This window comes from Pocillopora damicornis, chromosome 3, assembly GCF_964200805.1.
Source record: "Pocillopora damicornis chromosome 3, jaPocDami1.2, whole genome shotgun sequence".
Taxonomy (NCBI): Eukaryota; Metazoa; Cnidaria; class Anthozoa; order Scleractinia; family Pocilloporidae; genus Pocillopora; species Pocillopora damicornis.
In genome coordinates, this window is record NC_142672.1 from 20,605,074 (window position 1) to 20,619,172 (window position 14,099).

The 14,099-nt window shown below is 38.4% G+C and overlaps 2 protein-coding genes and 2 long non-coding RNA genes across 4 annotated transcripts in view; 2 read left to right on the top strand and 2 right to left on the bottom strand.

Annotated features, from left to right (window-relative positions):
- Nucleotides 1–314: 314 nt before the first annotated feature.
- On the top strand, nt 315–2,063 carry LOC149048777 (uncharacterized). Its single transcript, XM_089202144.1, has one exon. It carries the CDS (start codon nt 317–319, stop codon nt 1,394–1,396), a length of 1,080 nt encoding a protein of 359 aa, XP_089058270.1. The 5' UTR covers nt 315–316; the 3' UTR covers nt 1,397–2,063.
- Nucleotides 2,064–3,022: 959 nt separating this feature from the next.
- Nucleotides 3,023–7,589, top strand: LOC149048778 (uncharacterized). Its single transcript, XR_016185365.1, has 2 exons — nt 3,023–3,418; nt 7,088–7,589. It is a non-coding gene; the product is annotated as an uncharacterized LOC149048778 (long non-coding RNA).
- Nucleotides 3,663–6,982, bottom strand: LOC113680129 (uncharacterized). The gene is made up of 3 exons (XR_003447045.2): nt 5,417–6,982; nt 4,747–4,819; nt 3,663–3,988 (listed from the first exon to the last, which is right to left on the bottom strand). It is a non-coding gene; the product is annotated as an uncharacterized LOC113680129 (long non-coding RNA).
- Nucleotides 7,590–10,864: 3,275 nt separating the features above from the next.
- Nucleotides 10,865–14,099, bottom strand: part of LOC149048779 (uncharacterized) — a 37,652-nt gene continuing 34,417 nt past the window's right edge. The window contains exons 3-4 of the mRNA XM_089202153.1: nt 12,645–13,064; nt 10,865–11,492 (exon numbers count right to left, since the gene is read on the bottom strand). Coding sequence (XP_089058279.1) covers nt 10,968–11,492; nt 12,645–12,785 — 666 coding nt within the window. The 5' untranslated portion in view covers nt 12,786–13,064 and the 3' untranslated portion in view covers nt 10,865–10,967. The remainder of the gene's footprint in view (nt 11,493–12,644; nt 13,065–14,099) is intronic.

Genomic DNA, 14,099 nt, shown 5'->3' on the forward strand with positions numbered 1-14,099 from the left:
CACGTGAAAAGTGTATGCGATAACGTGATTTGAAAGTAGAGTATCGATTAGTTGAAATCTAATATGGACTTTGAACTTTTGCAATGACAACGTGTGAGGAATGCAACTTGCTTACAAAGAAAGGGCACGTGATCGAGCGAAGTTCGAGGTGGCGAAAGGGAATTAGATTGGTGGAATGTTTTTTGATCACATGATGAAATTTTCCAGAGTGGATAAACCTTTATCATTGGTTGTGAATATTTTACAGCTGGTATAAAAGAGGTAAGTTAAGTTGTTAGCTAGTTATTAGTTCGGCAACGCGGCGTCCATAACAAATATGAATAACGAGGCTCAACTCAAGGGTTACGTTCATAACGTTTCAGCTGTTTCAACGGCGAAAAGAGGATCGTTACGGTGCTTCAGGTTTCATTTTCAAGTGGAAGAAGGTGACAAGCGACGAGCTGGGTGTTATGATCTCAGCAAGCGTAAAGTTCTTAAGAGTTATGAAGAAGCGCGTGAACCTGTGAAGTTATCAAATGTCAGTGGGAAGCGATGTGGTGGTAGAATGGCAGAGGAGAATATAGTGCTAACGAGACGAAGTCGGATCGAACCCGCCAATAATTTTGACATTCACTTCGAGTACGAAGAAGGAAATGGTTCGGGAGATGACCAGCAGGGTTTCACTGCCATAGAAGCAATTGCGTCACTGTGTGAAAATCAAGTGATTTCGGTGAAAGGGTGCGTAACTTTTGAAGGTGAATGTGTTAAGCAAGTAACTATGAAGGACAATTCCATCGTACCAATGTTAAATCGTTGCACGATTACAGACAATACGGGGATCATGCGGCTTACACTTTTGGGAGATGCAATTCAACAGGTGGTGAACAATAAGTGTTATATAATTGAACATGTGTTAATTAAGAAGTACGATGGGATGAAGTACGTGGCAACGAACCACAAAACAGTAATATCTGCTACTGAGGAGAAGTTCACAGCACCTACCGAGGAAGCGTTTGAAACGCTTTTCGACGTTGAAAAACTGATGGTGTATAAAATACATTTGGCGCAGAGCTTTAAGAAATGGCTATATTGTTGTAAATGCCGAAAGAAGCTAATAGACACCAGTTGTTCCGGTATCAGTATTGTCAAGTGTGGCAACTGCAAGACAGTTCAGCCTCTTTCTGTCTGTTGCGTAAATGCTTCCTTGCGCATTGCAGTACGAAACAAATCTGAGTTAATCTGGCTCAAGGCTTTCACGCCAGTACTAGAGGAGATGTTACGCCATCCAGCACCCGATGTAACAGTTAACTCTCCCGAGGAAGAAATCTATCAGAAGTTGTTTGACCTCCAGAACGTTAGTGTTGAATATGGAAAGAGTTCTTTTACCATAACAAACATTTACTTTGAGTCATTGTAGGTCGAGATAATTGCATTGACTGGATGTTATTTGACTTGAAAAGGTCATTAGTGAAAGGTTATTGTTAATGAGAATTCAAATAAGGGTTCACTTGATATTGTTGAGTTGTACATATTGAGAAATGATTGTGTTCGTATGGGTTTTTAAAAAAGTGGTTAAGTTGATGTTTATTTTGGAAATGATAAGTTATTTGAGCTGTACTCAAATAGTGAACGCTGTAGTACTACGTGAAATGCGGTTATGAGTAAGGCTTCACAGAAGAACTGTTTCGTAGTATTGACGTTTCGTTTTAAGTTTGTTTTGAGAAGAAAACAAAAAGTATTCATTGGCGTTTGATTTGACACTGGACATTTCAATTAATAATCGAATTGAAATGTTTGAATAGGGCGGTTTTTTATTAATAGAACTACGTTGATGTCTGACACAAGTTTAGTTTTGTTACCCCATTTCATTTTTAAGTTTGGTTAATAAATGTGATTCAAAATTGTAACTGGTGAACATGATTATATTTACAATTTTTCAGTTATGGTTTAATTGTACGTTTTTCGACGTTGAAAAGCTAATGGTGGATAAAATACATTTGGCGCACGGTTAAATCGAGGTAAAACAAGTTAACGAGAGAGGCTTCACCGAAGCATTTCATTTCTGTATTAATAATAAAAGTGATTTAAAAGGCTTCCAATAAACTTCGAAACATTATTGTTACAAGTATCTGTGACAATCTGACACCCTTCAATTAGAGAGTGCGTGAGGGAAAAAAAGGCGTAAGCACACTTTTTGAAAAAACAACAGAATTAGTGATCTTAAGGAGAGTATTATTCACTCTCCTACACGATTAATTAGTGTACGAAGATTTACCTGTGTTCAGTAAGTAAGTGGCAAGGAAAGTTAAGGTAACTAAATTCAATTTTTTTATTTTGAAACTGTGAGACTTTGCTCGTTTGTTTACTGCAATGGGGTGTGTAAATCTGGTCTTTCCCTCAGAAAACTAAATTCGAATGAGATACTTCATCAAAACACAAGGGGATTAAATGCGGCTTTTCCTTACTAAATTTTTTCAGGTTTTGTTGTGCAAGAACCACTACAAATGATCCGGAAAAGAGTTACCGAAAACATCTATGTAGCAGTGCTAAAAACTTTTGTCGCGTCATCAGTACAAACAAATTGTTTAACAGAATTCAGATATTAAATGGATGAAAGTTCTATCCATTAATTCAAATGTAACCAAATACGTCACATTTTTACTTTTTAGGTACTTTTTGTGAAGGACTAAAATTAATTTCAGACGGTTTTTGGGCCACTTGTGAACCAATTAAATAAAACTTTTGCTTATACAAATTGCCTTCGAAAGCAATATTTTTCTGTCAACAAAGTGATTTGAGAGAGAGAGACAAAAGAAAGGATTAATATGATATTTATCGGTTGAGGTAGTGACCGACATCTTTGCTTAAAAGTACTGCCCAGCCGGGAAAAGTACATTGGCTAAAAAGTGCCGCCTGACGAGACAATAGGCTGATTTAGCAACAGGACGGGAACGTCAGATGACGACGGGAGAGCGAGCGGAATAGTCTGGATTCTGTTCTTATTTGACCATATTTGGGTATTTGCACTGCGCGCTGTCGTCAAGTGAGGTTCCCGTTGTCTTGCTAAATCAGCCTAATTACTAGTGCTAGAACGGTTTGTTGTTGGGAACATTGGCTGACACTGGTCTCTTAGTAACGAGGTTGTTGCTGGGGGAAATCTATCTTGCGTAGTCGGTTTGTCGCAGCAAATGGCCGAAATTACGACGGAGTAAATGATGGCGTCGATATCTGAACTATGTTTGTTGTTGTATGGCGAATCGTTTGTAGACAGCAGAATTGGCTATAGATAAAAGAAAGGGAAGGTCGAGTTGATGAATTTCCATTTGGGAGTTGGTTTCAAGATTGCTGGCGAACAGGATACTAAACAGGGGAACACAGGAATCATGATTTTCAAAACAATTGCTCATCGCATAAGGAAAAGACATTTTGCTTAGTCAAGGTTGGTAAAGTTTGGTAGTAGTTTTGTCATTAGGTGTGTTGTTTTGGTCATATCAGGATATATGTATTAATCACAGCACAAGGGGTTGAAGAGTTATCGGTACTTTTGTTGACAACTTGAAGTCATTTCGTACAGAAAAAGACCATAGCGACCAGGCCCAAGATGAACCTTCTATTCTTTGATGATATCATATTAATATGTAAGAAGATTCTCAAGTAACTCTGACAAAGTGTGCACTGTTGCGGGAACTAAAGGTAAATTATTTATTGATGGTTCGTTGTCTGCTTTAAATCAAACACGCATAAACAGAAGAAATCAACGCAAAAATGGAAAAATTATGAAATCTTGTGGATATTACGCCACGGGCCAGCATTTGTCTGCTTCAATTCAAAAACACAAAAGCACAACAAATCAACGCAAAACAGGAAAAATTATGAAATCTTGTGGATACTACGCCATGGGCAAACATTAGTCTGCTTCAAACCAAAAACACAAAAACACAGCACATCAACGCAAAAAAGGAAAATTATGAAATCTTGTGGATATTACGGTATGGGCCAACACTTGTTGCTGAAAGAGAAAGTAATCAAGTGATTAAAAAGGGCTTATTTAATTGGTGATTATTTCCTTTATTGTCATGACGTTACTGTGTGATTTAGAGATGACAGTGTTGGGAAAAATTAGATGCCCAACAGTGTTTGGGTTGAAAGGGTTAATTAGCACAGAACTTCTATTCTTGGTCATTATTTGAAAATTTATGTATTATATTTTGTGTTGACACTAGTGCCCCTGCCATTGTTTTGTAGTATAAATTGTAGGTACTAAAAAACTTTTAACATAAATACAAATTTTTACTGTAATTTTTGCAATCATTTGCTAGGTGTTAACTTGATCCTTTTTCAGAAGGTACAACTATTTAAATTTCTGATTTGAAAAAACTCTTAGTGACTTGTGTGTGTCAAGAAAAGTAACAGAAAGTTTGTTGTGTGACCTCAGGTGTGATGAGGTCATGTTTCAAAAGAAAAGGGAATGAAATAACGTTGATTTAAAATTTTGACTTAGTCTTTAAAATGGATGAAATTTTGTTCCCCATATCATTCGTTGTGATGTGTTCAAATTGTAACAATTCCTGTCATAACTTAACACTGAGTCATGCAACATGTGATGATTTCATGAACCAATTGTTTGCTTTTTCTTTACATATGAACTTGAGGCTTGTCTAGTGTGACTAATATGTTATTTCCTTCAAAGTGACAGCCAGTTTTGACAGGTTATATCGATTAACAAGATAACATTTTAATTAAAACAAATATGAAGCAGAATGTTACCACTTTAGTTGTCTTCAGCTTCATTTGCCGCCACCACCACTGCAGATACCTTAGCAAGGTTTGATCTGGCAATCTGTGTAATAGGAAGTCATTGACAAAGGAGTGCATCAGAAGGAGTAAATGATATATAAAACAGGCATTAAAATTTCACAAAAATTTATGATTAGTGGTCTAGTATGTAAAAGGCAAATTTTTTGTAACTGTTATAACTATCAATGGTGATTGCTTTTACTTTACTTTAATCAAATTTCGGATTTGACAAATCTGAGGTAGGCTTAAAACACAATACAAGACTCCAAAAATAAGCCACCTTTTAACACTAGAGCAGACCACAACACTGGGAGCTACAGTACCTACTCTTTGTGATAAGTGTGTGGGTTCTTCAATGTCCCCTACTAACCAATACTGAGAAGATGCAGGACACAGGGCCTACAGCTTATCGTTCTTATCCGAGAAAACTAGAATGTCTTAGTGCTTGCAGATGTCATAGCAAAGGTAGCACATTCTCCTCAGTTATTTTAAGACCCTGAGTGTGGGTCCAGTCTAGGTCATGAACCCCGACCTCTCACACAGTCAGTGCTCATGCACATACGCTAACCACGTGGTAGTTTTCATGTGTAATTGTAGTTGTGATTGAATTTAATTGTAAACTACACAAGTCAAAACTTACTGTTTTACAGACGTCTAACATATGGTTAAAGTACAATCTGTTTTGTTGTGAGTTCTGTGAAATATAGGGATAATTTGTCACTAAAATGATGTGATCCACCTTAAATCATATTCCTGAAGTTAATAAGATGTAAAGAAGGAACTTTTTCTTAGATTTCATTTGTAATGTCAATGTATAATCTTTAAACAAAGAATGATCAAATAAATACATGATTAAGGTGTTAAACTGCCCTGAATTAGGTTTTCAGTGTACCAAAAGTTGACTTAACGTTTCTAAGGAATTTTGTTAAGATCAGTGTACCACAGGTTGTGAAATGAGTTAGGCATTAATGTCATAGATTGGAACATTTTGATTTGATGTATTTGATTGACTATCATTACAAATATAATGCTACAAGCATGGTGAAGTTCTAAGGTTTGGATAAATACTATTAATAGTAATAATAAAGGACAAATATTCATTGTATTTTCTATTTGAAATGTTTGAAAGTGTTACCATTATTTAGATTTATTGGTAATGTTCAATTCAAGGAATGAATTTTAAAAAATTTCACTTACTGTGGCTGGTGACCTTTGTAATTGGTTTTGAATTTTTTTCAGCTGGTTATCAATGGTGCATAAATTCTTAACCATGGTGATAAGTGACTTTTTCATTTTCTCAAAATGATCTAGCAATGAATTGAAAGAATTTGATAAGTTATATGTATTTTGTTAGTTGATTATTAATAGACAAGTACAACATAGTTGTGCTAAAAGTTGAAGGAAGCATTAAAAAGTATAGGGTAATATATGAACAAGCTATTTTTATAAAAATTTTCAGTCACATGACAAAAGAGACCTCAAAGAGATGTATTCATCTAATATATATATATATATGTTTTCCACATCAAACAAATAAATTGTATATTTTGAATTCTTTGAAGAGAAATTTTTTTGAAAGTATTGAAATGTGCATGGTTTTTTCACAAGGTACTTTTTAATTGAATTGCTTAGTTAGTGATAGTATAATGGCTAATAAGTTAACATTGGTGAGATGTAACATTTTTGTTGTTATTTTGATGCAGTTAGTCTTATTTTATGTAGAACAAATGTTTAAGTAAGAATTCACTTACCTTGTTGTAACATTCTGTAGCGCCTATGGCGTATGGCATCTAAAATGTTTGGACAGAAATATTTTCACAAACAAGTAAAATAGTGACTATTAAGAACATAAATCATACTCTCAAAGGAACTGAACTGTCTCGTAACAGTATTATTTAGGTACTGTAAAGATGACATAGCAGTAATTTAAAAGTATTTTATAACTATTCTTATGTCGTAATTGTGCATTTCTTGTCCTGATTGGTTGTGAAACATGTTCTGCCAAAAGAAAAAAAATACATTTGCATTCAAGTCTGGTACTCAAACTCAAGTTTCTTTTCAACACAAGTTTCAACAAAGACTTATTTTGCAGATTTTTTTAGATGATTGGTTTGCTCTGATTGAGTTGAAGGAATACAGTTTGTTATAAGTTTGATCCTTTTTATGTGTATCTGTTGTGGGAAGGATTGTTTCAGGATATTCATGGTGTCACTTATGACTGTATAGATGTTTTACATTATGTGCAAGTTAGGAACTATAAATTAAAATGTATGCTATGCTAGGATCGATAACATGTGATTGCATTTCATAGGCTGGGTATGGTATATAAATATGTATCAGTCAATTTGGAGCTTCAACATCCTGCTATGACAGCACCCCTTTCAGGCATTTTGAAGTTTTGAACATTAGTTTGTTCCTGGTGGCAAAGTTTTGTGAAAATTTACAACTCAAAATTCTCCAACCAACCAACCAACCAAGATTTTTAATGTCTTGTGTCAGATAGAGGACAAACAGAAAGACTGCTTAAAACAGTTTTAGTAGTAGTTTAAACTTTGTAATTTGTTTGTGATGTATATATGTACTTACGAGCAATGTGATTGGCTCTTGGGCTGCTCTGGTGACTATTTGTTAGACATATATCATTTGTAACAGTTTGATGTTCTGAAAAGAAAAAAATAAAATAAAACAAAACATACAGTGAGGTTGTCAGTGAAATCATTAGCAAGCATATTTGTCGCATATCATGTAATTTATTATTAATGCGTTGATCAGTATACAATAAATGTTTACATACAATTTACTCTAAGAAAAAATTGGTTTTGTAAGTAGTTGACATGCACCAATTATATTATGCATTGTTGATTGCAGTGTTTGGAATTTTTTGGTGTCTTGTGTCAGATAGAGGACATTAAAAAAGGCTGCTTAAAACAGTGTAATATTCCTCCCTAGGAATTGTTATTCATGAGATGGTAATAAGGTATGGAGAATCACTCTGGCCGGGAAAGCCCAAGCCAGGCGAAGGGGTGATGGTGAGACGGATCAATCCGACCGGTGGTGGGTGGGTGGGAAAACGCTTCGATGTGCAGAACACAGCCCAAGGCCTCAAGTGAAGTGACAAGGAGTGATACAAAACAATCTACTATATCCAAAATCCCTAGGGACTAATTACCAATGCTAATTGAGTTAGCATAGTGTAATATTCCTCCCTAGGAATTGTTATTCATGAGATGGTAATAAGGTATGGAGAATCGCTCTGGCCTTCCCTAGCCTACACCCACACTCATATGAATCGAACAATCACACACCCTAAGAAAAGAAACACAAAGAACTCTTTAATCCTCTTTCCAATCCTTACTTAACACATACTATATCTAATCATTAACAATAACCTATACTGTAATAGTTCAAAACTTCAATAAAATAAATTCATAAAAAAGCTTGGGAGAATCCCACAAGATGATCCTGATGTTTGTAGTCCTGCCCCGCTTGTAAAGGGAGATCCGCTAGTTTAGCCGCCGCGCCTGCTGGATTCACTACTTGCTTAAGCTTGATATAGTGAAGCGCCGTCTTACTAGATTTCCAGCCAATGTGGTCCATGATTTCACTGAGACTTACGCTTCGCAATGCTAAAGATACAGCCGCCCCACTGCGAAACCCATGAACTGTTAAATGACTACTAGATAACTTCCCAACTAGCGCGGAAACATAAATACTCAATCGCTCTTGAGCCGCCGAAGACTCCAAATGGCTGAAACAAACTCCGCCAGATTTTGAAATAGAGCGAAAAAGGAAACCTGGCGCAAGGTTAATACATAACAGCTTACACACATCAAAATACATTTCCAAACCCCGGACAGGACAAATCAAAGGATTAGATCCCCGCTTAAAGGCAAACACATTTGCGTCACCTGACCTGAGAGACTTTGTCCAAACATGATTGAACAACAAACCAGAATTATCCGAGAAACGTAAAACATCAGATACTTTACTTGTAACAAATCAGCTGCTCTATCACCAGCAAAAAATAATGCCTTAAATAAAGCCTGATCGCGGGCATACATAAAAATCCGAATTGCGCGCAAAGTCGAAGAATGCAACAAAAGGGCTCTAATGTATTCAGAGATAACCAACAAATCGTTCACTAAGATAGGCTCTGCCTGGCGTGGAGTTACCCTAGCCTTTAGTTGTTCTTCCCGCACATTACTCAAATAAGTCTTAACTGACCTACAAGAAGCTGGATTACCTACACCTAACAAAAACTGCCATTCTGCGCCTCGACCACTCTCTGCAAATATAGCACGCAACTTGCCAATCAGTGAATCTATAGTCCCAAATGCCAAACGTTTAGGGCACTCACAATCTAGCCCCGCATTACCTCCCCAGGTGTGACAATCCTGTCTATGAACTCGTGTCCTTCCCCCAAAAATCTCGAAAAATCTGATCATCCGAAGGTGAATGAACTGCACAACCCCACCCATAACCGGACGCATCGGTAGAAATCGCAATACGCACATGCTTCTCGTCTCTCCACGGAAGAGTGTCCTTCCAGTCGTCAAGGTAACGCCAATGCGAAATTTCCTCCCTCAAAGCGTCGGTCATAGACACTTGCCCATCATCCAAGCCAGAAGCGATCGCTCTACTCATTTCTCTAATGAACAATTTCGCGGCTGGAACAGCCAAAGAGAAAGATATGCATTTCCCCTGAAATCGTTGTAAAGTTTTGATCCAAACAGTTTTCTTGCAGGCAAGAATTTTCTCCCTAATTAAGGCCCAGGACTCAATCTTACGGCGCGGCACCAAAAACGATTGTCGAACGGAATCCACGATCAGACCCAAATACCCCAGGGATGTGACCGGCACAAGAACCGACTTCTTGATACCAATGGTATAACCGAGATCAACCAACACAGAAAGGACAACGAATATGGCACCTGTAGCCGCCAGCAACCTGAACTGCAAAGATCTGTCCGCTGGTAATATGGACCAAGACCCAGTCGGTCTCAAAAGCTCTCCATTTAAGCGATCGTCTATATAGAGAGAACAAGGAATCCCTTGAGCTCTCAAGAAACCTGTGGCGGCCAGACCAATGGTATGATAAACATAAGGGGAGATTTTCCATCCGAACGGAAGAGTCGTACAAACAAACCACAGGCCACCAAAACTAAACCCAAAGTATGATTGCGAGGACTCTGTCAACATCACGTGATCATACCCGGACTTGTCGTCGCACTTGGTCATGAACGATCCGGGATAAACATACCTAGTCACTTCACTCAGTTTATCCAGGGAAAACGGCATATCTTTCATCCAAAGGTTTAGAAACCTCGCGTCAATACAAAGTCAAGGCTTCGTAGGTTCGACCGTGAGTGGCAACACAAGATGGGGGGGATCATCGACACCCACTACCCCCCAGACTCTAACCGCGCCGGTTAAAACACGATTCCGAATCTCCTTGGATATAAATTCCGTAAAATTTACAGTTTACATGATTCGGGAAAATCTTAGGTGGAACAGTAGACGAATATTTAGCTCTCTTGAAAACTCCCGCAAAAGGTCTTGAAAAACTTAAGATGTCGACTTTATTTTAATCCAATCTAGAAATACAGTTCCTCAACGGATGACTCTCAACTACCAGCTCCCATGCGGCTGAATACGGTGAAGACCACCTGCCACAAAGGAATCCGGATCCCTTAAATGTAAAGTCCCCAGATCCGGAACCTTACCAGATGAGATAACACTTTCCCAACACACAGCTGCACCCCCCTGAACGGGAACCCCAGTCATATCCACCCATAGGGTCTCGTTTCTTGGTTTAAATGCCGTTGTCTGTAGTTGAAATTCCGTAAGAACGTAAAAGTTATCCACAGCAGCTTTACGCTTAGTACCACCCAAAATCTAAGGACAAGATGGCAAAAAGAGAGATCACCCATGGGAAGACCTGGGGTTCCCGATCAGGAGGGAGCAGCCTCAATTCGCCTGAAAACAGGTCGTCTGGTGGTCACCATATGTGATGAACCAGCAGGAGCTACTCTACCCCGATCCAGAACTTACAAAAATGAATTAAAATTGAAACAACAACAGACACCGATTGACACAATGAAAAGGGAGCCTTTAATGCTGGGAAACACACGGCATAAATACTGGAAACTGATCAAAAACATTGGGAAAACGCCTTAATCCTGTCAATACATTCATTGTTTTTGAGGTGCCTCAACTCCTTGATTATAAAGGCGAGGCCTCTTAGACTGAGGACCTGGCTGTGGACGCGAGGAACAGAACCTCTGATAATGCCCATATAGGCCACACTGAAAACACTGGACTTGTGATCTATCCCTGCCTCTCCCCCTTGGCATGAAACGATTTGCACCAACTCCAGGCACTCGCAACGCTTTATCTACGGCAGCAATCCGCTTGAGTACCACTTCATCCTCCTTATCTCCTAAGAGGGCTTCAAGATAGCGCTTAAATTGCATGTTTGAGGCCCACATTTTATTTTGCATTGCTGTTAGCACTGCAGAATAAAATCCAGCTTTCGCGTGTTTTGTTTCCTTGGCCACAATCTTCAGATTCACTAGGTAATCAATTGCCTGGTCCTTCTGGAACAACGGAGAACGTATTAGGTGCTGTAAATCCTCCAACACCGATTCAACAGATTGCTTTTGGGAATCTTCCAACTTCTTAAGTCTCTCTAAGACACAAGCAAGATCACCCTCCTCCTATATAACAGATTTCAAAAGGTAAGATAAAAAATCACTGATCCATTCATTCCCTTTCTTTCCATTACTCAATCTCATAACTGATCGAGCACAGTATAATACAGGCTGAAAAAGAACAACACCGATTAGATTACAAGTTATGAAATATTACATTACATTAGGTTAGATTAAATTAAATAAAAATTAAATTAAATTATCAAAACCTCAAACTTCCAGCAAAAACGATGAACGCTCCTAGCCTCACAGGCCGAAAACTGTTTTAAAAACACAACGGCAGAGCAGTCTTTCGTTTTTTGTTTTTTTTTCTTTTTACATACCGTACAACTAAAAGCTACTACACGTAAGCTTGCACAAGCAAATGAACGGCGACTGATGCTCAGGCATCACACTCCAACGAAGCAAAGCACGGCAACAGAACTTTCTACATCAGCAAGCAATTTCCTAAACGAGGGGCTACAAAGTAAAATTCAAGCCACAAAAACAAAAAAAAAAGGCTAAAGGAGAAAAAAAAAATTTATTCTTGCGCGCCAGCATCACACTACCTCAACCGAAGGTGAACATAAAGCATTTCATTCCAGAAAGCAAAACCCCGAAACTATTTCCGACCCCAGACCGACCCCAGAAGCACAAACAAAAAATTTAAATGACAGTGCAGACAAAGAAACTTTCACGGCCTCGCAAGCAAAGAAAAAAAAAAAACTTTGATCCCCGCAGACAAAGAAAACTTTAACAGCCCCGCAGACAAAACAACTTTCGCGGCTACGAAGACAAAGAAAATTTCTCGGCCTCCTAAGCAAAGGAAACTTCCACGGCCCCGCAGGCAAATAAATCCCAACGGCCTCGCAGGCAAATAAATCCCAACGGCCTCGCAGGCAAAGGAAAACTTTCAGCACAGCCCCACAGGCAAAGAAACTTTCACGGCCACGCAGACAAAGAAAACTTTCACGGCCCCGCAGGCAAAGAAAACTTCACAACCCCACAGGCAAAGAAAAACTTTCACAGCCCCGCAGGCAAAGAAAACTCTCACGGCCTCGCAGGCCTGACACAATTTCACATCTACAGAAAGTAAACCAAATCTAAACTCTACCGATAAAAATTAGCCACTGAAATATAATCAACCACATGGTATCCGAAACAGAAAAAGATGCAAACCTCTCGATTCTGAGCTTGTTGTGCCAAAGGTTGGTCCTGAGCTTGCTGCGCCACGGCAGGTTCGCCTTGAGCAGGTTGAGGATTTTGAACACCTTGAGCTATCGCTCCACCGGCAACGGCTTGGGGAACTTGTTCCGCCATGTCGGATTGATCCGTCGAAAAAAGTTATAGAACGCTTCAAGCAGTACACAGCCCAAGGCCTCAAGTGAAGTGACAAGGAGTGATACAAAACAATCTACTATATCCAAAATCCCTAGGGACTAATTACCAATGCTAATTGAGTTAGCATAGTTTCAGTAGTAGGTTAAACTTTGTAATTTGTTTGGGATGTATATATGTACTTACGAGCAATGTGATAAGCTGTTGCACTGCTCTGATCACTATCTATAAAATATATATCATTTGTAACAGCTTGATGTTCTGAAAAGAAAAAATAAAATAAAACAAATCATACAGCTAGGTTGTCAGTAAAATCATTCACAAGCATATTTGTCGCATATCATGTAATTTATTATTGATGTGTTGATCAGTAGATAATAAATGTTTACATACAATTTACTCTAAGAAAAAAATTGGTTTTATAACTAGTTGACATGCACCAATTATGGATCACTATTTGTTTCTGGGCAACCGAGCTCGAAATAGGTGACTCGAGCTCGAAAGCCTATCCGAGCTCGAGTCACAACTCGACTAGAAGGATCCTGAGCAACCGAGCTCGATATAAGTGACTCGAGCTCGAAAGCCTACCCGAGCTCGAGTCACAATCTTTGTAATCGAGCTCGAATCAAATCGAGTTCGATAATCGCGCTCGAATCAAATCGAGCTCGTGTCCGACCGAGCTGAATAATATTTGTTCCTGGGCAACCGAGCTCGATATAGATTTTTCTGGCAGGGGGAGGGAGGAGGGGGAAGTGCAGATCATGCTTGATATAAGGGGAAGAGATAATATTAAAAACTATGGTGAGGAGAAAAATTTTAAAAAATATTAGGTTTTTCCTGTCTCATGTTTTTTCTTAAGTTTAAAACAGCATTTGGACAGAGAACAATTAATTATGGAATGGTTTCCTCATGCAACCAGTTGGACGATTCTTTTAAACTTTGTTACTCAATCTAGGTTTTAAACGCAGATTAAGAAGTGAGCACCTGGAACGGTTCTTGCGGTCCTAGTCCTTAAGCTTGCAATCATCAGCTTTTTAGACATCTAGATCTAAAATTTTTACATTATACATTGAATTAAAGCTTGCAACAACCAAATTTTTAATGTTAAACTCTAACCACCAGATTTACACGTAAGATTCACATTGTTCATTTTTACAAGTTACTTAAGTGATTAACGGACTTAAGCAAAAATTTGAGTGAGACGAAAAAAAAAGGGAGGTTTTCTAAAGTTTTAAAGAGTCCAATCGCTAGAGTGGGTCGTGTCTTGTTCCACGGAGGAGTGACCGAGAGGCTGGT